This window comes from Mastigoproctus giganteus, chromosome 3 (genome assembly GCF_048544385.1).
Source record: "Mastigoproctus giganteus isolate SK-2022 chromosome 3, ASM4854438v1, whole genome shotgun sequence".
Taxonomy (NCBI): Eukaryota; Metazoa; Arthropoda; class Arachnida; order Uropygi; family Thelyphonidae; genus Mastigoproctus; species Mastigoproctus giganteus.
The window spans coordinates 23,002,991-23,028,741 of record NC_143577.1 but is presented as its reverse complement, the minus strand read 5'-3'; the positions used below and the strand labels follow the sequence as shown (position 1 = coordinate 23,028,741).

General features: G+C 34.8%; 1 protein-coding gene across 1 annotated transcript in view; it reads right to left on the bottom strand.

Moving 5' to 3' along the window:
* The window catches only part of LOC150087800 (voltage-dependent calcium channel type A subunit alpha-1-like), a 1,442,149-nt gene that overhangs the window by 526,676 nt on the left and 889,722 nt on the right, over positions 1–25,751 (bottom strand). Inside the window, exon 29 of the mRNA XM_090369204.1 lies at positions 2,757–2,848. Within this exon, the coding sequence (XP_090225330.1) occupies positions 2,757–2,848 (92 nt within the window). The remainder of the gene's footprint in view (positions 1–2,756; positions 2,849–25,751) is intronic.

The window sequence follows — 25,751 nt, the reverse complement described above, 5'->3', positions numbered from 1 at the left end:
AATTGATTTCAATCCTTCTAAAAATCAGTCCTGCCTTATATCTCACAAAAAGGATTCTTCTGCTCCCATGCTTATCTTTGGTGACACTCCGATTTCTAGGCAAGATGATATATCTTTTTTGGGGATTACCCTGACTTCTAATCTCTCTTGGCACAAGCACATGACAAATATTGCTTTGTCTGAATCTAAAAAACTTGGTGTTCTCTCTCTCTTGGATTTCTCTTTTGCTCTCAGCATTACTTTTCTTCCATACAGCTGTTCACGCTGTACAAATCACAAATCCACCCTACCATGAAATACTATTAACACATCTGGGGCGGTGCTCCCAGAACCTCTCTCTCAGGCTTCTAGATTTATTCAGAGGAGGGCAGTTAGGTTAATTAATGACTCATCTCTAACAGAGTTTCTCCACTCTCTGTCTCATAGATGTACTGTTTTTGCTGCATGCCTTTACTACAGATACTTTCATGTGCACTGTTCTTCTGAATTGGCTTCTATAATTCCCACTCTCTCTTTCAAAACAATCCAATCATGTGACACCAAAAACCGTGTACTATCCAACTTCAAACTCACAGAACCAACTTTTTATCTTCCTTGTTTATTTATTCAACCGCCATTTTTTGGAACAACCTTCCTTCAGGTGAATTTCCTGAAAATTACTGTCTACTGAAGTTCAAGTCTAATGTCAACAAATATCTTCTTTTGTCTTCTCAACTTCCAACCCATGGACAGTACTAAATACTATAGGTTCTAATACCTCTCATGTTTGGGGTTTTCATAAAAAAACAAAAAAAAAATTATAATTATAAAAATATTGTAATATAAAGAGTATTGAAGGTGCTATTAATACTAATTTGCACTATTCTGAATTGTCTTAAACTGTTGTCTAAAATTGTTATTTAAAACACAGGAGTTGAAAAACATAATGGTGAATGAAGAGATAAACAGTATGATAAATAAACAAACTACATTGTGTTGTTTTTCATAATGTAACATTTAATGTATGAATTGTTTAACTTCATTATAGTATTGTTAAAATTATTAAATTTTAATATAAATTAATAAAAAAAATATACAGTGCAGTATGTTCATTTATCATAAAACTGCAATCAGGTACAAATGTAAAACATTTTATCTCAGTGCAATTAAAAGCACACAAGAGTGCTGAGAACTTAGTACAGGCATATATAAAAATACTGATATGAATTACTGAATAAACTGTTTAACGCACAAGGAGAGAGCATCACTGAGAAACCAAAACTGTTTGTTATCACAGAGAAGAAATTAATTCTAATTAACTAATTCTGAAAACTGTGAAAGTTTCCCCATTAGGTGGCAGTACTCAGAGGCCATTTTAAGATAGAAGCATAGGAGCAACAAAAGCTAAATACCAGCTTTTATGAGTAGCAAAATGAATACAGTGCTATTCGGCCTTTTCGTATAGCGGTAAGGAACAACTTTTTTTTGTTTACCTGTGGATGCTTAAAAGTTAAACCTACTAAAATCCAATGCTAGTTGATAGATGCGGAAGAATCACACTAAGGAACTGAGTTTTTTGCACAACAGTGCATGTTCCCACAATATCGCATCCACAAAATGGCTTCTGAATGACTGCAAATTAGAAATCTTGCCTCATCCAGCACTTAATCCTAAGTTGGCTCCATCGGCCATCAAAAACTGGTTTATACTGCATGATACAAACATCTGTTACCAAAGTATAAAGTCTTTCACTGGGCTTGGATAAGTGCTAAGCAACCTTCATAAATATGTTGAAAAGTAACTCATCATGTTACTATGTCATATTCTAGTTTTATTTGCATTATTTTTAGTTATTTTTATTTGATAAACTCTCAAGCAATAAACTGGAGAAATATAAGTAACTTCTGGATAATCTCTCCTTGTATTAAGATTTAAATTCAATATATTTTTATGAAAAGAGAAAAATTAAAACATTTCAGCAGGCCAAAAGTTACACTGTGCAAAATGTTGTGCACCCTCACACTAAGCAACACACAGAATACTCCTGATGCCTGTAACTTGCCTGAAGAGAAGCATTAGTCCTTGAAAGAAGGTACGGAAGTTATTATGTCGAGTTATGGAAGATTCAGGTTCTGGTCGAAGGGCAATATTACCAAAAACCTGGATAGATGCGCAGAGGGAGATGATTAGTGTAATTGTCTTTAAACCTATATGTTACCACTAATTAAGAATCGTAGTAATGGTTACAAGGCATATGAAATGTAATTGCAGTGATTAGCATAAGATAGTACATATAATGATATCTGAAAAATAATGAATGAAAGATATGGTTGAGAGCATTAGCAACTCAAAATTCTTATCTACTATCTATTCTACTTTCTAAACTACAAAATAAAAAAAAAACATATAAACAAAGAAAAAGATAAAAAAAAAAAAAGATGGAAAGATAAGAACTGAATGAAGAATGATTCTTCATATGTGCAGCTTGTCGTGAAGTTTGGTTCCTGCCATTTTCTAATATCGATGTAATTTTTAAAAATTTGTTTGCAGTTCATTGCGATTAAAATTTTTGATTCAAATTAAGATAATCTATATATTTCATCACTTAGTGCAATATTTTAACCAATTTAAGAAATATAATTATCTGATTTTGAGCATTGTTGAAATAAAATCTCAGATTAGATAAAATGTAAAAAAATTCAAAGTTAAAAAAATAAATAAATGATATGCACCAAACTACGACAAACTGTACTAACAAATCTCCTCTTATGACTCACCTAAATAAGAGAAGCAGTGATTGAATGAAGGAATGGAAGTTGTTGTGGCGGTTCATGTCTGTGTCTGGATTGAAGGCGATATTTCCAAACACCTGGGAAAATGGGATGGGCCAAGGATAAGGGCCAATGAAGACAGGAAGGGAAATTGAGTGTTAATGAGAAGGTTGTAAAGCCCAACCAAAAAGATAAACCCTCGGGGTGGTAAAAGTGATGCACGAACAGAAATAGGAAAACAAAAGATATTATATATTATGATAATTTGAATTAAAGTACAGCATTAATAAAAGACAGAAGGTATATAAAGTAACAAGAAAGACTCACATAAAATTGAAACCATTATAAATATTAATAAAAGCCCATAAGTATACAAAGTAGGAGGGGGGAAAGGAGAAGAGGGGGAATACAGTCACAGAAAACAGAAGAAGGATTACAAAGGGATTGGTTGGGTAGGAGGAATGGAAAAGTGAGGAAGACATTGTTACACAATAGTCAAGGATACAGGATTATTTTATACATATAAACACAAGTACAAATATGGACTTGTTCATCTACCTCTACTGTTATACTACTACTATTAACTACTGCAACTACTAACTACTCCTACTACTCTACTATTTTATTACATTTCTAAATCTAAAATATTGTTAAATACACATATCTATTTGTACATGTGCAAATAAACAAATATCATTACTAATAACACAAAACGATTAGCAGCTCTATAAAGACTTCAATAAATATCAAAAATATTCAGTCAATAAAAATAATAGTCATTTTTAAGAACAAACAAAATAATAATCCTTTTACTGAAAAAATGTGTGTGAATATGTGCATACATATATTTTGTATGCACATACAAACATGGAATATAATATACAGTGATTTCAATAATGCCTGCTAAAAATAACGCTTACCCAAATCGTAATTATTAACTATTTCATTAATTTCATTTTCATAAACTTCAACCTAACTTGCAGGCATTCTTGAAATAGTGGTATATTATTAAAATAAAACATTCTTTAATAATCAACTTTCACATAAATATTACATGTAAGGTCTTAAAATGATTTTCAAAAGTTAGGATTAAATGTTGGATGAACACAGAACTTAAACAAATAAATAAGTGCCTTTCTGAAGCAATATTATTTGAAATTAAATAAAAGAATTCAATGATTAAATTGAAATAATCGATTCAATAATCTAAGATTCATATGTCAAAATAGAATATATAATGTGTGCAACAACTCTTTATCAAATTTCAGTTATATACCAGAGAAATATATTATTAAAATTAATTCTATTTAGGAAATCATTTAAAACATGTGAATCCTTCAGCACTTTGAAATAATAATATGGAAAAAAATATATATGTACAAACCTCAAAACATCCATTTAAATCTAATTCAAATCTCCATTTAAACTAACTATTAAAAAGCTTTAAAACATTCAAATAAAACAATCTTTTACAATTTTGTTTGAACTTTATGACTCTTAATTTTTGGAAATAATTGCTCCTGTTCCTTTTTGGCTTCTCAATCTTCTAATTATTTAAACTACTGTTTTTCTGGAATAGGATGGGGGAGGCTTTGCAGAAAATAATATTAATCTATCCACAGATATATAAGAGTAAAAAATTACTCTTCAAAATAGCTTTTATTTTAATAAAAGAGTAATTAAAACAAAAAAGCTATTTTCAAAATATTTTATTTTTGAGGCATATACTGTATAATAAACAGAAAAAGAAAATGTCCTCTATCCAGCTGCATTATAAACTTTCAAAATTTTGAGATTAATGATATGTTTTTCAATCACGGCTGTTCTTTTTTTTTTTTTCTATTTTTTTAAATAGGAAATTTTATATCTCCTGTATGTACACAGCTGCTGACCATTTAAGCTACCTATTATCCACTGTAATAACTTAGAAATAATACCACCTTGCTCAAACTTACACAAAGGGCATATAAAACACAAATTTCAAAGAAAAATGTATTTAGGGCTGTTATTAAGTATTTAAATCTTGGTAAAAATTTTGTCCAGATGCTCATTCATATCATAATACAAAACTTTGCATAGAGTGCATTCAAAAATTAATTTTTCTTCAGCAGCTTTGGGCACAATTTCATGCAACATGAATATCATCTGTCAGTCCTTTTTTTTTTGTATGACAGATTTAAATGTTTCCTTATTTGGAATTAAATCTGAGATGCAGAGACACAGTTGCGACTTGTTGCTGTAGATCACGAGCTGCCAGTCCTAGATGCCACTGCATTAACAAGAATCTGTAGAGATGAGATGAAACTGTAGGAGCTTTGCATTTAGTTTTTTTTTTTTTTTTTTTTTGGTAGTTGTTGGCGCATCGGCTTCTGTGGCCATAATGCACCTCCCAAGGTTTTTGCAGTACTTTGATCCAAGCCCGAGGCGGGATTCGAACCCGTGACCTTTGGGTTGCCAGGCAGGCACTTTACCCACCTGGCTAGCCCGGTCGGCTCTGCATTTAGTGATTCATGTCCTGATATTATGTATGATGTGCAGAGACCAGGGAAGAAACTTTCTGTACAACATTTGAACTGGTATTTGAAATGCTAGGCTTAGTAAATATACCTTTGTTAGACAAAGACCACCTGGATTGCCAACAGTTGGTGAAAATATTCCAGAATTTCTGCTTTTTTTTCTTTGGGTCAGCATTTGTATTGAGAATAATATTTAGGAAGGTAATGGAAGCTAATATAATAGCAGGGACCTTTAAGAATGTCCCGGTCCTGTTCCACCGATAGGTGGAACAGAACCGGGACATCGATGGAACAGGACCAGAGTATGTCTGCCAGGGGCAAAAGTTGATGACATTGTAGAGCGGATATCATCTTTTAAGGGCACAAAAGGTGATGTTGTTGTTGTACATGTTGGAACTAATGACATTAAGAGTAAGAGATCTGCAGATTTATTGTGGCACATTATAGCCTTAGTCGCTAATGTGCCAATAAAACCCAAGCAACAACAGCAGATTTATTCAACAAGTATAGGTCAACATTGAAAAAAAGTCGCAAGTTAGAGTTGAATGTGAAAGTGTCTGCAATTCTGCCCAGACACAATGGGAGGGAGCATATGATGAGAGCCTTGTCGATCAATTCGGCCCTGGAGAGATTGTGCCAGGCTCAAGGGGTACAATTTTTTTCAGCCTGGACTGTGCTTCTATAGGGATGGGGTACACTTAAATAGAAAGGGTGCAAGAATATTTGCTGATGCTAACGAGGCAGTTTTAGGTGGGTCGGAAAACTGCTAGCTTGGGGGGATACACAGACTAAAAAGTTAACAGTGGCCATAGGCAGAAGCAAAAGTGATTCTTGCATTGCTTCTATTAGAATGAGCAGCAGCCTGGAACGCAAGGTAACGGAAATTTCCAGGACTGCTGGGAGTCATAGTGGAACAAGTAAATACATGGGCTGTGTTAGGGTAACTAAGAGTAGGAACAGGTGCATGTATACTTACATGTACACCAATGCTAATTTTAAAGTTAATAAATTTGATGAGCTTGAAGTGCTAGTCAAGACATCAAAGGCAGATATTGTTGGGATATCAGAGATGTGGTGTCACACAGATATAATCAGTGCAGAATTGGAATTTGGGGAGTACAATGTGTACAGAAAGGATAGACAGAACAGGAAGAGAGGAGAGGTTATGCTGTTAATTAAGAAACACATAAAATCTAAGGAAGTGCACCCAATTAATGTTGGTGGAGAATGCAGTGTTGAGTCTGTTTGGTGTGAAAAAGCACTGGAAAAGGAAAAATGAGAGTAAGTGTATGTTATAGGCCTATGAATCTGATGAGTATAAGGAGCAATTATGCAGAGAAATAGAGTGGGCCAGTAAATCAGAATGTCTTATAATGGGTGATTTTAACTTTCCAGATATTGACTGGAACTTGTGGGTTAGTCAACTAGTAAGACTTTTGTGGATTTATTGGATGACTGTTTTCTACAGCAACATGTTTGAGAGACATCCAGAGAGAGTAATACTCTTGATCTGATTATCAGCAGTGGTTATTCATGCATTAAGAATTTGCAGATAATGTCCAAGTTTGCAGATGATACAAAGGTTGGCAGGATTGTTAATGACAGTAAAGACAGTATGCTATTCCAACTGGATCTAGATAAGTTGGGCAAATGAGCTGAGAAGTGGCACCTGAAGTTTTAACATTGACAAATAAAAAGTACTGCATATAGGTAGCAATAACTGAAGAGAAACGTACCAACTCTGTGGTACTACACTCAGGGAAGTGGAAAGTGAAAAAACCTGGAGGTAACTGTGCAGTCAAATATGAAGTTCGCAGAGCAGTGCAGACAGGCTGCCAGGGTAGGTCATGGAGTCTTGTCAATGATATATAGGAATTTTGCTAGCAGGGGCAGGGAGATGATTATCCCGTTATACAAGGCAATGGTCAGGTCACACCTAGAGTACTGTGTACAGGTCTGGAGGCTTCATTTTAGGAAGGATGTAGAGTTACTAGAACGAGTACAAAGAAGGGCAACAAGATTGGTGAGGGGAACAAAGAGGTGCTCTTACCATCTCCCATCTTTTGTTGTGGAAGCTGATAGCCTAAATAAATTTAAGGCTGAGCTGGACAGGCATTTGGAATGAATGGAGGGATGAAATGGGAGGGGTTTTTCTTTTTTTTTTTGGCTGATGCTGCATAAGCTTGCTTTCTTGCATCATATGCCTGTACTAATGCTAATGCTAAGAATAACAGGAAGGTCAGCAGGTAAAGTGCATATGTGGTAACTTGTAGCACTGGTTTGGAGACTCTAAGGAATGCACATAACAAGGTCAAGAGAAAAGATCTTATCTTTGTATAGCATTAGCATTAGTAGAGGCACATGATGCAAGAAAGCAAGCTTATACAGCATCAACAAAAAAAAAAAAAAAAAAACCCTTCCCATTTCACTGATTAGTGAAAAATCCACTGTATAGAATTAAACAGGAAAATGCTAAATGAGAAGCATTCAGGGAAGTAAACATAGAAGCTATTAGGATTTTCATACCAACTAAGAAATAACCACTGCAGGCTTAATCCGAAATTGGTATCAGATTAAGTGCTGAAAATTATGGCTGAGAAGAAAAATGACTGGAAAGCATATAAATTTTCTGGTGATACAGAGGCCTATGATAGATATAAAGTAGTCTGTAATCAAGTGACAAAAGCGGTTAGGCAAGCTGAGGCAGATTATGAGAAGTCTCTGGCAAAGAATACCAAGAAATGCAGCAAAGACCGCCCTACTTATATTAACTTGGTTGCATCATATTGGCCCACTTGATGACAATGGTTTAACTGTTGATGATCCTGCCCTGGTTGCAGACAAACAGAATGGATATTTTGCATTTACATTCACACGTGCAGAATTCTTTATTGAGGGGAATTTCAGAAGTTCATTAGAATCTACCAGTGAAATAAGTGATTTTGTGATAACTGAGAGGAAAGTGGAAGAAGAATTGTTGAAATTCAATGTAACAAAGGCACCCAGGGTGGATGGGATCTATTCATTTATATTAAAAGAGGCAGCAAAGGAGGTAAGCAAACCCTTAGCCATAATTATAAGAGCATCTTTGAATTCAGGAGAGATCCATATGAACTGGAGATCTGCAAATGTATCCCCAATTCACAAAAGGGAGTCAAAGGGTGACATGAGTAATTACAGATTTGTTAGCTTAACTTCTGTTCCGGGGAAAAAATGGAGCCTCTGGTTAAAGCAGTAATGTAGGATCATCTAGACAGGAATCAACTTATACTGCAGTTACAGCATGGATTTGTTAAAGTGGTGATCTTGTCTGACCAATCTTATTGGATATTATAAGGCAGTAACAAAGAAACTGGATGCAAAAAATAATTTTATATAACATACTTGGATTTCAGGAAAGCTTTTGATACTGTTGTACATAAAAGACTGCTGTACAAATTGGAATAACAGGGCATTAAGGGTAAGTAACCACTTTGGATTAAGGGATTTTTGAGTGGGTGAAGACAGAATATGGACAATGCTTTTCACGGACTAATGTTATTAGCAGACTCCCCAGGGTTCAGTGCTAGACCCATTGTTGTTTCCTATATTAATTAATGATATTTATGAAAGTATATAATGTCTAAGTTTGCAGATGATACAAAGGTTGGTAGGGTGGTTAATAACAGTAATCAGGGTAAGCGGCTGCAACAAGATCTAAACGAATTAGGCAGATGGGCTGAGAAATGACAGTTGAAATTTAACATTGATAAATGTACGTGGGTAGCAGTAACCCCAGATTAACATATCAACTGGGTGGTACTACACTCAGTGCAGTGGAAAATAAAAAAGTCCTGGAGGTAATTGAGCAGTCAGATATGAAGTTCTCTGATCAATGCAGACAGGCTGCCAGTACAGCTCACGGAGTTTTGTCTGTGATATACAAGGCGCCTCCGTAGCCAGGTGGGAAGGAGCAGCAGTGCATAGCACACGCTTCTTGATTAGACCGGGGTTCGAGCCCGTCACCACCAAATACAGAGGATGCGGAAAGGTCAGGGAATGACCACCACATATTCCGGAGCAATATGGCCTTAGTTGCTAATGCTCCTAAAAACCAAATAACAACAACAACTGTGATATACAGGAACTTTACTAGCGGGGACAAGGAAATGATTATCCCATTACATAAGGAAATGGTTAGGCTACATCTTGAGTACTACATACAAGTTTGGAAGCCTCATTTTTGGAAGGATGTAGAGAAGGACAACAAAATTGGTGAAAGGAATGAAAGGGTGGTCTTACCAAGACAGGCTTCTGTTCTACAAATTGCAGTGTCTTGGGGGCTAGGTACCTGAAGGTGATCTGATCAAGGTTTTTAAGAATTTTAATGGATTGTGCAAGCTCAATGTTGATGGCATTCTTCCTCTTGCTCAGAATACACACATTAGGAGTCATAAATTCAAATTGAGGAAGGATGGTTGCACAATATATCTGAGGACGTTTGCCTTCAACCAGCGGGCAGTTGACTGCTTGAACAAACTTCTATCTGGTGTTGTGAAAGTGGGCAGTTTGAATAAATTGAAGGAAAAACTAGACAAATTATTGCAGAGTGGACAAGTGATGGAATGCACTCACAGATGCAACCAGGTTACCAGAATAATACAACAGAAGCCAGTGCAGAAATACCAGCTGATCAAAGAAAGTGTATAATATTACAAGTATGACCCTCAGGCCATACCAGAGACTCCTACTCACAAACTATATTGTGACCATGCCATAATAACAGAAAAAATGATCCTGCACAACAGACCAAACATAACCCACATCAACATGAAGCAAATGGCTACCTACCTGATCGAAATAGTGGTGCCCAACACGAGCAACTTCCAGAAAATATACAAGGAAAAGATCAGGAAGTACTCAGACCTAAGACAGGAAGTCAAAGAAAAGTGGCATATGGAACAAGTAATGACAATCTCAATCACTTTGTCAACCACCGGCATGGTGCCAAAGAGTCTCCATAAGTACCTAGCAACAATAGGCCTCCTAGAGAACACACATGGAACTCCAGAAAGTCGTGATCTTGAAGAGCTGTAGGGTAGTTGAGTTCCTCGACCAGCAGTAATAACAATAATAATAATAGTAATGAGACACAACCAACCATCCCATGCACTTGGTATCAGTGCATGGGATGGTTGGTTCTGTCTTGTCTCAGGCAAGGTTTAAAAAAAAGTAAAATAAAATAATAATAAGTGCCAAGTTTTAATGTTTATAAAGATTTCTCAAAATTGCCCATTTCAACAGACTAATGGTCAAGATTTCATTTAGTAAGGGGGGAGAGGAATGAACCATCAAATTTTAGTTCAAGTAATTAATTTAAATATGATTTTAAGCTTCTCTTTCAATAATTTACTATTAACTATATTTGAGTCTGACAAGCATTGACTTGTTTGTCACGCACATGTATATGCAAATATTATACTATTAATTTATTGTAGACTTATACTATTAATTTATTTATGGACTGGATGCTGCAATTAACATAGAGATAAAAGGTAATACTGAAGAAATCTACAAACATTTAAAAAATACTGTTAAAAAAATAGCTCATGAAATCCTAGGCAAGAAGAAGAGCCAAGGACCAAAAAAGACCTGGATTACAGAGAAAGTAAGAGCTGCTGTAGAGGAAAAGAAACTTGCATATCAGAAATGGCTGGGTGATAGGAATGATGCATATAGGAACATTTATGCTGAAAAAAATCAAATAGCCAATTGGTTGGTAGTAGAAGCGAAAAATGAAGAATGGGAAAGGAAATGCGCAACTATTAATAGCAAATTGGGCTTCAAGCAATCAGCGGAATCGTGGAAGGTCCTTAAAGACTTAAGAAAACAGAATAAACACAATGCTGGTTTGCAATTAATACCTTTGAATGACTGGACGGAGTACTATGAAGGACTTTTAAAAGAAGACCGGGAAGAGTTCAAGACGATGGAGGATTTTGGTGTAGAAGACTCGGGCTTAAAAGTTTCTGTTAGGGAAGTGGAACTCCTGCTATAGGAAGGAAGGAATAGGAAATCACCTGGACTGGAGGAGTTTACATGGAAATTCTGAAATATGGAGGAAGAGGAGTGGCTGTTCTGATACAAAAACTGTTAAATAGTATACTGAGAGGAGAAGAAATACTGAAAGAAATGATAACAGGATATATTACATCAATTTATAAGAAGGGCGATTGGAAAAGCTGTTCAAATTACAGAGGAATATGCATCCTGAACCCACTGTTAAAGATCCTCGGAAAATGGATCAGGAACCATTTAGAAGCCCGAATCGAGGTATCAGAAGAACAAAGTGGTTTTTCAGCTGGGAGGTCATGTATAGATCATATCTCAACAGTACGACAGATACTTGAAAAATGCCAATCAAAAGGAAAAAAAATCTTTATGATTTTCATTGACCTTGAAAAGGCATATGACAGTGTTCCAAGAAAACTCTTATGGGAAGCACTGAAAGAGGCAAATATTGATGGACAACTGATTAACATTATTAAGGCAATTTACAGAAATAATAGATGCAGAATTAAAGTGGGATCAGCTTTGTCACCTGAATTCCACACTTCAAAAGGCTTATTACAAGGTTGTTGCATGTCACCAACACTTTTCAAAATTTATATCGACATCTGCCTAAGATCCTGGTCAAAAAAATGTAATAAAATGGGATTGCCGATTAATAAGAACACCTATATTCACAATTTACTTTTTGCAGATGATCAGGTGGTGATAGCACAAGACTTAGAAGATGCAAAGTATGCATGTTGTCAATTGTTTGAGGAATATAAACAATGGAGTATAAAAATCAATTTTAGCAAGAGATTGAAATGTTGTCTTCAGGGCCAGGACACGTTCTAAATATTGCAGGTTTTAAAATCAAACAAGTCGATAAATTCAAATATTTGGGATCAATCTTACAAAGTAATGGATCATTCCAAGCAGAGATCAATAAGAGAATTACAGATGGCAGAAAGGCTATCGACATGTTAAACTTTGTTCTATGGAGCAAAAATATCCTAAATAAAACAAAGAAACTTATATTTCAAATGATTGTACAAAGTCTTCTATTGTATGGAGCGGAAACCTGGACATTGAATAGGCGAGCGGAAAACAAATTGCTCTCCACAGAAATGGATTTTTGGAGATGCTCAGCAGGAACTTCTAGAAGAGACAGAAAATGGAATGAAGACATAAGGGAAAAAATGGAAGTGAAAAAGACTATTATTGACACCATCAAAGAAAAGCATCTAACATGGTATGGACATGTAAAACGGATGCAAGAAAACAGATATCCAAAGGCTATCCTGGAATGGATACTTCCTGGAAGAAGGAGAAGAGGAAGACCTAGGAGGACATGGATGGATGGAGTACGGGAGTGCATGACAGCCCGAGGCTTAACCGACCAAGACACCTTGAACCGCACTTTATGGCGGGGAAAAATTCCTAACAAGAAATAACTTGTAGGCTGAGAAAACCCACTGTAAATGGAAACACTCCTCTTGAAGAAGAAGAATTTATTGTAGCATTCATTTCTAAATTATTAATTTTCTGTAAATTTACCATTACCAAATATAGTTTAACATAAAATAATAAAAATAATTTCTGTTTATATTCCATAACAGGCTGAGAAGGGTGCTCCTCCCTCTCCCAGATCCATTATGTTTAGTAGGTGCTGTTTGAATTGCTGTGTGCTTTCACAGATAATGTACAGTATGATTTGACCTAATCTGGCATACCACTAATTGCCATGCATCTGGATTAAAAATATATATATACTAAATTTATAACTATAGTACTAACTCCAAACATTTACCAGCACACACACTCTCAAATATGTTTCAATAAAGTAAATTTTTCAAAAGTGTTTTATTACTAAATTAAAGATAGCAGTAATTATTGTCAATCGATAAAAGAAAACAGTTATCTAAAAATAAGAATTAGCAATATCTTTAGGCACAATGCTTGAATTTCAGTTTAGTCTAGTTATTAACAATATATATTTTTTGCTAGAATATATTACTTTTTAAAACATCTTGATGTACAATTTTTTGGCGTGGACTGTTCCCTTGATAGAGTTCTGAGTCTGGCTCGTAGCTACATATTTGTGCATTAATTGTTCATATTCTGTAATTGATCAATAATAGTTACTAATTTTTTTTTAATTTTATGGAATTTTAGGAATACAATTATTATGGAATACAATAAATGATGATTTAATATGGTAATAATACTACTGAAAAGTCAACTGTATAAAAGGCATTCGAGAATATGTGTTATACATGCTTAGAGTTAGTATTATAATTAAACATTTGGTATACTGTACTTTTACAATACAAATGCAAAGTAATCATTTTACTTTACTTGGAAGGGTGGGATTCTGTTTGACTTGTCTGTAACATTTGTGATCAAAATTTTTTGAAGAACACACTGGAGGATGGTTATAAAGGTCAAAAATTGGGTTGCAGTTTACCGTTCAGAAGTTAATTTATTTAATCAATAAATATCCTTCCTGGTGACATGCTTTTTTATTTATATCTCTCATTTATACCTCTCAATTTTATTGTTGAAAGAATCAAGGAATAGTTATATATATAAGCCTGCACTCCTGCCTAAGAGTTTGGAATGACATTTCATTTTTCTTAATTTTCAAAGTTTTTATTAAAATAGGACCAACTTGTTTACCAATTTTTATTAAACTATTTTCTCTTATGTATAAAAATCAAAAAGACTTGATATTTAAGAAATTTTTTAGTAGGGATAAGGAGGTGATCGTCCCCTTGTATAAGGCAATGGTCAGGCCACACCTTGAGTACTGTATACAGGTCTGGAGGCCTCATTTTAGGAAGGACGTAGAGTTGCTGGAACGAGTACAGAGAAGGGCAATGAGATCAGTGAGTGAAACAAAGGGTTGCTCTGACCAAGAAAGACATAAGTTCTGCAAATTGCAGTGTTGTCTGGAGATTAGGCACCTGTGAGGTGATCTAATTGAAGTGTATAAGGCCTTGAATGGTTTGACCAAGCTCAATGCTGATGGGATTTTTCCTCTTACTCAGATTACTCACCTGATGGGACATAAATTCAAATTGCGGAAAGAGAATTGTAGAATAGATGTGCAGAAATTTGTCTTTAGCCAGTGGGTGGTTGATAGTTGGAACAAATTTCCATCTGTTGTAGTGGAGATCAAAAACTTAAATAAGTTCAAGGCAGAACTGGACAAGCATTTGGAGTGAATGGATAGGTGAGATGGGAAGGGTTTTTTTTTTTTTTTGGCTGATGCTATATAAGCTTGCTTTCTTGCATCATATACCTCTACTAATGCTAATATTAATGCTAAATTTCTAGAATATTCAAGAATATTTCAGAAAGGTGTAGAAGACTCCTGAACGTGGTAGAACATTGTAGATGATTCTAGAATATTCTTGAAAGTGAAAGCATTGTTTCAATATCATAGAATATTGTAGAAAATCCTAGAGTGTTTTGCAATAATATTATTTAAGGAATCATATTTATGAATCATAAAATCGAACACCCATCATTCAGAAAGAGTGTTTGGTTTAAGTTTTGGGTGTTTCGTAATAAACACACAAAGTAAACAAAAACATGCTGGGTGTTGAAAAAAGAAATGCTATTATAACTCTGTATTAAGAAAGTTATTCCATGAGAAGTATTGGCAAAAAAACTCGGTGTTTCATTTTAAAGGAATACAAACTATCATTTAATGATTCAAGGAGACTGGCAGTTTAAAATACAAACTGTGATCAGGATGACAGCACGTAACAAGAGAATGAAAAGATAAGACCATAACATTGATTTCTAAATACAATTGACAACTTACTGAACCTGAAATCCAATTTGAGTTCAATAGGAACAGAGAAACTCCCTTGTCTACATCCACCATAAAACTTTGTCTTAAACAAACAGGTCTTGAGGGTCATGTAGCAGTTTGAAAACCCTTATTAAAACCAGAAAATCAAAATAAATGGTTGGCTTGGGCTAAGAGCCATCCTTGAAAAAAAATGTATATTCTTACCTTTAAATAGAACTTGGTAAATTTTATATTCCTCTCTCTCTCTCTCTCTCTCTCTCCTTGCTCTCTCTCTCTCTCTCTCTCTCTCTTGCTCTCTCTCTCTCTCTTGCTCTCTCTCTAAATCTCAAGCTTTTGGATGCCATTCAAAGGAGACCAGGCAAGTTAGTTAATGACCCATCCTTACAAAGTCTCTCCACTCTATCTCATAGACATTCAGTTTCAGTTGCATGTCTTTCTATCGATTCTTCCATGGACACTGTTCTTTTGAATTGGAATTTGTAATTCCTCCACTCTCTTCCAAACCAGTTTGAACAGATGCTGCAAAGTAGTCAGCATCCATTCATTACCCAACTTCAAACTCACAGAACCAACATCTTCTCTTCCTCATTTATTCTTTCTACTTCTGTTTTATGGAACAACTATCCTTCATGCACATTTTCAAAAAATTACAACTTACACAAATTCAAGTCTAACCTTCTCAGCCTCCAATCCATACATGGTACTAAGTACTACAGGTTTTAATACGTTTCATGTGTGGGGTTTGCATACAAAAAAAAATAAATAAATAAAAAATGTACCAATTATGTGATTTTTTAAAAATGTTTTATTTTCCACATTTATAAAACTAATTGTTATTCTCCCAGAGGCGCCTCCGTAGCCAGGTGGGAAGGAGCAGCAGTGCGTAGCACACGCTTCTAGATTAGACCGGGGTTCGAGCCCGTCACCACCAAATACGGAGCTTGCGGAAAGGTCAGGGAATGACCACTGCACTGGAGCAATATGGCCTTAGTTGCTAATGCTCCTAAAAACCAAATAACAACAACAACAATATTCTCCCAGATATGCCCTCCCTCTTGCAATGTGAGATATGTGGGATATTCTATCAAGCCACTAGATGAGTCTTGGTTTGATCCTATACCCTCAACTTCTTCCTACATGGATTTAAATATAATTGCAAGGCTCAGAATAGATGCAGATTTCTGTTCCAGTTCATCATAAATATTGTAATATCATGTATATGGGTTAACTGCTTTCTATTGTTTTATCCTAACAAACATTCCAGTTTGCAAAATACATATCCTGTATACTGCATGTCAAGGTGTCTTGCCCATTCAGTACTATGCACTGGAATCCTGGATTAGAGTGCATAGTTTGTTTTGAGGGGCCCACATAATTTTCATTAAACATTTTCCCTTTCCCTTCTATACTTGGGTCCCAGGCTCTTTGCATCCAGTGCAGAGTCCTTTTGTACACAGTTCTGTGTTCAATGCATTGAGTTTGAATGATGTAGAAAGAATTAAGTACAGGGATAGTATGATACTGGTGGCCATGTTCAATTTCTTTTGTTATCATCATGCAAGTAGAGGGAATACACAGTCAATTCTGCCTATTATTCAGCTTCTCTGCACATCACTTTTCACATACTGTGAGTTGCTGTAATGGCTCACTCCATTTCAAATGAAAGTCAAATTTATTGAAAATAACTTTAGTTGGATGTTGTCAATTATAGATCCTACCAAATTATACAGACCCTTGACAGCTGTCTTGTTTATCTATAAACTTACTCCTAGATAAACAAGACCCTTGGCAGATGTCTTGTTTATCTAGGAGTAAGCGTGTTCTTGGCTGTATTTTATATATATATTTTTTATTTAAACAAAGTTTGAAAAAAATACAGTTTGAACCGGCAGCAGGAATGGAATATATTTGCTACTACACTTTGCAGAGTGGGGAAGACTGTCCTTAATGCTCCCTCATAGTCAGTGCAAACGTTTTCTTGCTACTGGTTTGGAAAGATCTTGTTCTAATTCTATTAGAGAAGGTCTTGTTCTAATCCTATTGCAGGAACTTACCTAAGGCCTTTTTAACTATGGGTGTCAACCAGCCTTGGGAAAGGTGCAGGTTTGTTTTTTTACGTGCAAGCAGTCTTAGAACATACACAACTGACAGACATGGCATACCAATGCTTAATTTCTACTTCAGCATTTTATCAAAATCTTTGATCTCCCAGATTTTTATTCAATAGTCCAAACAAGTGATAGTCAGAGGAGACAGGTATGGACTGTACAATGGGTGACTGAGAACGTTTCAGCCAAATGGTGATAACAAGCATTAAGTCTGATATGCACTGATGGTGTGCACTATCATGATTAAGAATCATTACAAGAGACAGAAGCCCAGATTGTAGTCATCTGATAAATTCCTTCAGTTTTTGTATCATCTAGAATTGTTAATTGTCATTTTATGAGCCATGCATTCCAGGAAAATCATTCCTTCACTGTCTGAAAGCAGTGATGCCATGACCATTCCAACTGATGCAGAAATTGAAAAATAACAATCAAATCAACACAGAATGTCTTAAGCCATTTCAATTAACAGAAATCACTATCAACAGCGATTTCTGTTGAAATTAAAATTTGCAAAACAAATAAAAGGTTGAGTTTAGGGAACTGTACTTTTTGATCGTCCTCATCACTTTGAAATGAAAGCACTCAAACTTATGTGAAGTGTGGCTTCACACAGGAAGTGTTACTTCTGGTTGCAGCAGAGGAACAAACTGATTGTATAGGCAGACATAGAAATTTTCATAGATACAATTTCTAAGATGGATAACAACATGCAAGTCATTTTTATGACAACAAATGCAACTATTTGTTCCAATCAATGGGCTAAAGGATGATCCATCGATTATCACTAATACATTTAAAGCCTATTATGTCCTGCAGACTATGTGACAGCTGACTACTGACACAGATGATGAGGATTGGCCATCAGTTTGAGAGGAGATACAATATCAAGAAATCCACAAATAACATTCTGGTATCATGGGAGAGAGTCGCTGGGACTATGATTAATGGTACCTGGAGGAATATATGTCTGGAGTGCATTCATAGTATAGAGGAATGTGCCAGTGTTGCTGAAATTCAGTTACAGATTGTGGAATTAATAATGAGATTGGCTTAAAGTTTTTTTTTTTTTTGGTAGTTGTTGGTGCATAGGCTTCTGTGGCCATAATGCACCTCCCAAGGTTTTTGCAGTACTTTGATCCAAGCCTGAGGCGGGAATCGAACCCGTGACCTTTGGGTTGCCAGGCAGGCACTTTACTCACCCGGCTAGCCCGGTCGGCCTTGGCTTCAAGTGAAGCAGACAAAAGTAACATGGAGGAAACATTAGAGCTGTATGATGATGAGATGGCCTAATGAGGATCTGATTAAGTTAGAACAACAAAGGGTAAAAGCACAGGAGGAAGAGGGAATACAGCCATCAGTGCAAGTAAAACTACTCATAACAAAAGGAGTGTATGAAGCTTTTAGTTTGTTCAACAAAGGGATAGGCACTATATGGAACGTAGAGGAAAGTTTTCGGTTGTAGATTGAGTGATCTTTTGTGTGCTGAAATGTACACTATATCAGAAAATAAGAAGCAAAAAAAATTGTTTGCTATGACTAATAGCATATAATTCATGTATTTTTATAGATTTCCTGTTTTAATATTGATTTGTTTAATTTTTATCTTTAATGAGTAGTTGAGTGAAGCTTAAATTAAATTGGAGAGTCCAAAAATATGATCAAGGGAATAATGTATCTCTTTTTTTATAGCATATAAATGTTCATATGTAAAAATGAGTCTAATTTACATTGTTTCAATAGACACTGCAAATCATAGGAATACATCCCTGATGTAAATTGAAGACTATCTGTTAAACCAAAACCAACCAAGCCACTGAGGAATCTGAGTAAAACATGATAGTGAAGCAGTTTAAACAGCAAATAAATAATTAACAGGCTGGAATACCTTGGAGAAAAAACGTTTTCTCCTATGAACAGCTAGAAACAGGCATGACATCTGTATCAGCAGAATTATTCAAAGTGAAATCAGCCTCAATTCTGAAAGTGCCATCTCACGTAGGGGGAGAAGGCAATTCAGTAAAATGAAATACTATTAAATGATTCACAAAACAGTCAATAATATCAGGGTTTAACCCAAAATTAAAATCACCTACACAGCAAATGAGGTTGTGTGCAGAAACTAATGGAAATCTCACTCTTTTTCTCTTCTTTAGTGATCTCATCTTTTTCACTTAGCAATCATCAAAGCATTTACTCCACACTTCTAAAATATCCACTTTTTAAACTTTGCCCTTATCATTTTCGATTACTTTAGCCCCCCCCCCCCCGAGATTTTTTGACTAAAGACCAAAACATTTTACCAACTTTCTAAAGTTTTTCCAAAAAAAATCTTGGAAAAAATTTTTTTTCCAAGATTTTTTTTTTTTTTGCCTCTTTTTCACACATTTCTTGGCCCTCTTGCACTTTTCTTTATATTCCAATAAGGATTTATTAAATTTATTTGTCAAAATTTTCTTATAATATTTTATATTCTCTCTAACTACTTCTTTAACTTCTTGGGCTTACAATGCATTGAATTTCCTGTTTTTACAGGCCTTCTCCCTGCATATCTGTTTTGTGGCTTCCACTAAAGTTCTCTTAAATTTTTGCCACTAATAGAATCTAAAGTCATAGTCAGGAATGCCAATTAACTTTTGAGAAAGAAGGCTAATATATATTAGTATTGGCAAAATGATGGAAGAAAGTAAGTTTATACAGCATCAGGAAAACAAGAGGGAAAAACTTTTACCTACTTCATTGGCTCATCCTTTCTTATAAATGCCCAATTTTCTTTAAATTTATATAAACCACTGACTTGTCACAACACTGGGTGGAAGTTCATTGCAAACAGTTACTCTCTGGCTGAAGGCAAATTTCTGTACATCTATACTGTAACCATCCTTTTTCACTTTAAATTAATGTCCACTCATGCGTGAGTGTGAGTGTGTGCAGTCAGACATCTTCATATCTGACTGCACAATTATCCCAGGTCCTTTTCATGCTGCACTACCCTGAGTGTAATACCACCCAGTTGATACATTACCCTGGAGTTACTGCTACCCATATGCAGTACTTACATTTGTGAATATAACTGTTTGTGAATAGAACTATATTCCATATAGTTCTATTCCTATCTTGTGATCGCTCTGGTAGTGTATTTAGCACTATGACTGGTTCCCAATCATAGTGCTAAATACTTTGATTGGGAACACTATTATTGGAAACTAAGATATACAGTAAGAATCACTGTATATCCTGGTTCCCAAGCACCATGAGAAACCTTGTCGATCCAAGTGACATCCCGGCCAATATGAGCCTAAATTGCTTAATTCTGCTGTTGTGACAAGGTTTAAGCCTATAACTTATCCAATTTGATCAGCTTAGTTGGAAAATTCATTAGTATAATTTTGCAAAATTGTGTAGCTATATGTAATCATATTTTATTATTTCTCTCTCTCTCTCTCTCTCTCTCTGTGGATTCAGCAATAAACTTCAATTTTTATTCATCAAGTGTTTCTCATATAACTGGAAAAGGAGACTAGATTATCTAAGTAATTATATTGGGTTTTTCTTTAGTACTGTTTTTATGAATTTGACATATTTCATATCTATTCATAATTACTATTAAAATAAAAAGGCATTGCTCTCACTTAATGGAGCTAAAAAGCCTTTAAAGGGAAAAAAATTTTATCTGGAGCTTAGATATTCAGTTGAGTCACTTCAGCATTGATTATATTTTTATTATATTATATATTTTCTATGAAAATATAATATTACATAATTATATTTTCTAAAATTACAGAGAGTGCAGGTCTTAGCCTGCACTGTCTGCAATCTTATTTCAGTGAATCCTATCTCACTGAGACTGTTTCTCATCAGCATAGAAATGTAATTTATTTCTGTTTGAATTTAAGAAAATTTTCATTTTTAGAGGGTATTTTTTATTTATTTATTTTTTTGTTGTCAGGCTAGCTGGCATGCAATACTGAGGTTGTTTCATATTCATTGACAGCAGATTTATTTATTTATTTCATTTTGCAAATAGTTTATTTTCACCAAATATTTTCATTTGGTATTTCTAATTGCAGTTTTTATCAGGAGAGGAGTGCTACCTTGAGACGTATTGCGGTTTTTTCCAAAGCTTGCCTTCCTTTGACTTTGAGTTCTTTATTCCAGTAGGTACTTTAGAGTTGGGTAGTCATATCATAAGGTCATAGCCTCTGGATGCTGGATTTAGAGGTTACTGAAATACTATTTTCATTTGTTCGGCAAGGTCTTGTTATTTCTGACAAAATGTGACCTTAGTAGATGCAATACTACATTGATAAATATCCTGGGAATTTATGTTTGACTCACATTTAATTTGGCAAATTTTCATACACTTTGAATGCACATAACTAGCAGAAGACACAAGGCAGTCACAACAGAAGAGTGATCTTTTATTTATTTGGTGTATTTTGAAATTAATTCATTTCAAAAATTAAGAACACAGTGCGGTACTGCAAAAGAGCAACTTATGTAATGCTTGTGCTAATAACCTTTTGACTTCATATTTTAAAATTAAATACTCATTTAATCCAGCACTTTTTTCTATATAATAAGTATTTTTAAAATTATAAAAATATCCTGCAAAAAAAAAAAAAAAACATTATGTTCAAAATTTAAGCAACAGACACAAAAACTTCAATGACAAATATGCATAGAACAGCTTCACAGAAGTAGTTCTGTGCATATTTGAACTTGAACAGTATTATAGTATAGCAAATACAAGTAAACTGATAACCATTTGTAAGAAAAATTAGAAAATAGGAAATGTGGCAATTCTGGAAAGTAATCCTAAATAATATAAATGTATTCAGTAAGGAATCCAGTGTCCTACAGAGCACACTCAGGACAGGAGATTTAATCAGCCAAAGAACACCCAAATATTCACAGAAGTAATTCTGTGCATAGTTGCACTTTGAAGAATATTGCAAATACAAGTAAACTGATAATTGATTGTAAGAAAAATTAGAAAATGTTATGTGGCAAAGCTTGAAAGTAATACTAAATAAAGCATATTCAGTAAGGAATCCAGTGTTCTTCAGAGTATATTCAGGCTTCATCTCGTATTGACTCCACACACACACACACACACACACACACACACACACACACACACACACACACACACACACACACACACACACACACACACACACACACACACAGATCAGAGTTACTCTGATGGATGCCATCCTGATGAACCTGCATGGAGTCATAACTAGGTATTCCTGTGCCTGCAGCAAAATAAAGATTTTGCATTCCTTAATTACCTATAAATAAATAAATAATGAAATTCTGCAAAATGCATGCTGCACTCGTTCCTTTTGATATTTCAAAGTTTAAAAAAGTAACAAGATAACAAGATATATGTTACTTTTAAATTCTACGTTTTGTGTTCCTTGTTTTGATTTGCCCATTAGTAAGTGTCCTTCCTGCCCTACCCTAGTTATGGCTCTGGAACTGTGTACCACTGGGATCACAGCCCAAGTAAACTAGTAAACAATATGAATGGCAGTGGGGCATATTTGCAACACAATTTTCTCTCACTCTTTTCCTCTTGCATATTAACCCTTTGTGGTCCGATGTCTCCTCTTATGCACCATTTTAAAATTTCTCTTCTGGTCCAATGTCCTCTCAGATGCACCTTCCTGTTTTGCCAATTTTATAGCTGGTTTTCCCACCTTCCAGTGTAATTATTGAACAATGTTCTATTTATATATAAATATATAAATAATAATAATGTTCTATTTATATATAAATAGAATATACACAATGTTCTATTTATATGTTCTATTTATACTTCATACAAACACTTTGATGAACTAATCGAATGTTTACATTCAATTGTAAACATTTTTACTGTTCAATGTGTATTTACTCTCTGCCAGAATGAAGTATTTAGTTGTAGCATCAAAAACTCAAAGTGGCCTTTCTGATGAAGAAAATGAGAAATTGTTAGTACTTTCCAATTCACAATTTGATTTACTTTTGTCCGAGAGTGACAATGGTGTTATTTTCGATCCTGATGATATCTTATAACATCAATGAAGAAATTGATGATGACCTGTCAACCAATGCTGGTGTGGAAAATTGGAGACCAAGCAAAGTAAATGTTTCATTCAAACATTTTCCCTTTGCTGTTTCAAAATGTGGATTTTGTTTGACTAATTCAAGTATTCCAACAATTGAAATTGAATATTTTAAGCTTTTTTTTTAAAAATCAAATCTTTGAAGAAACTTTGAAAAAAACAAATAGTTCTGCCAATGAAACCTTTTCAAATAAGCTACTGGGTTTCAGTTTCAATAAATTAACCGCAGACTTTTTTTTGTGTGTGATCATTGAACATGGGACTAAATGAAAAAAACATCTATAAAGGAAGAAAGTGGAAATGGTGGAAGAAAAGAAACAGTTTAGTATTGTGAAACATGCCCCAGAAAACCAGGATTGCACTGGAATTTTTCAAGAAATACCACACACTAAAATCATACAAATAATAAATATTTAGAATGTCTGAAACGTTTCTTTTATGTTTTATTAATCACTTTTATGTAATAACTCGTGTAAACTCAAAAATAAATAATGTTTTAAGAGTTCGTATTCAGTATTTATTTATTTATTTATTTTTAATTTTTGTAGTGGAACAGAATGGGAAGACAGCAGAAATAATGCTGGACTGAAAAGGGTTAATGACCTTCCTCCATTGGCTGGAAATCCTATCCAAAGTTTTACTGAAGACAGTATATTGCATTCCACCTTTCAGTTTGAGAAACCTTGCCATCCACAAAAAGCTTCACTCCTCGAATATCCACCACCAATTCCTTAAATGCTGATCTCCAGGTAATTCTCCAGTGGACAAAGATAATTTAGTTAAATTCAATCCTTCTAAACCTCAGTCACGTCTTATATCTTACAAAAAGGATTCTTCTGCTCTTATGCTTATCTTTGACAACACTCAGATTTCTAGACAAGATCACATATTTCTATTAGGGATTACCTTGACTTCTAATCTCTCTTTTGGCATAAGCACATCACAAATATTGCATCCTCTGCATCTAAAAAACTGGGTTTTCTGTTTCACTCCAGGCATTACTTTTTTTCTAAACATCACTCACTCTGTACAAATCTCAAATCCATCCTACCATGGAATATCATTCCCACATCTGGGGCGGTGCCCCCAAAACCTCTCTCAGGCTTCTAGACTCCATTCCATTCAAAAGAGGGTAGTTAAGTTAATTAATGGCCCATCTCTTTCTCTCACAGACATTCTGTTTCTGTTGATGCCTTTTCTATAGGTACTTCCATGGGTACTGTTCCCCATTTCAGAGAGGGAAATGACATCTGTAATTTCCCCCTCTCCCAAATCAGTCCGACATGCTGCAACCAGTCAGCATCCATTTACTGTCCAACTTCAAACTCACAGAACTAACTTTTCTTTTTCCTCATTTATCCCTTCAACTTCCATTTTCTGAAACAACCTTCCTTCACATGTATTTCCTGAAAATTACGATCTGCAAGTACTATAGGTTCTAATGCCTTTCGTGTTTGGGTGTTTCATTAAAAAAAACAAAAATCAAAAGGAATGTTATATAATCCTGTCACAAATGTGGACAGAGGCTTAACAGTATATGACTACAATGAAATCCTGGATATCATTTTCTTATAGAATATGCTCATGTTATCATTGATGTTATCAGTGGACCATACAGTGTTATAAAATGATACCATGACATGATTCATGTTGACCAACTGTGCGACAAAAAGATTGTGTGCTGCCATTTCATATCTATGTTTCCAACTAATTGTACACACAATTTATAACAGATGCAGTTTAAAAATTGTTTTGAAAATTAGAGGAGAAGATTATTGTTACTTATTCTCGGGGAATACCTCCACCCACCCAGCACTATTTCAAGTCTTGTTGGCCTATCATCGGTGGGTGGGTAGGTACCTCAGTGTTGCCAGTTGGTGTGCAGACCAACTGGAATCTCTCATATTGTGGAGTTATACTTCACAATTGAGTTGGAATGATTGCAACATCGGGGTATCTACCTACCCACCCACAGACAATAGGCCAACAAGCCTTGAAATGGTGCCATCTGGGTGGTGGTATCCCCCAAGAATAAGTAACAATAGTCTTCTCCATTGGCGAAGTGTTACTTATTCGAGATAGTGCAATACACAGTAACTTGTTGTGAAGGTAGTCACAATATGAAATACAATTAAATCGATGCCATTACTACTACTTCTGTAGTTTTTTAAGTTTTGAAAAATATGGTGATATATTACTGATATTCTTATAACAAATAAGTGCAAACTACTGATGTGAAGATTTGGGTATTTAACTGATTACAACTCCTCTTATAGATAGTTTTCTCTGTCACTTAAATTTTGAATATGAATGGAATTAAAGGTGATCAATCCTAATATAAAAAAAATCATGAACTTATATTAAAAGAAAAATTTGACATCCATGAAGAGGATAGCATTTTATATAAT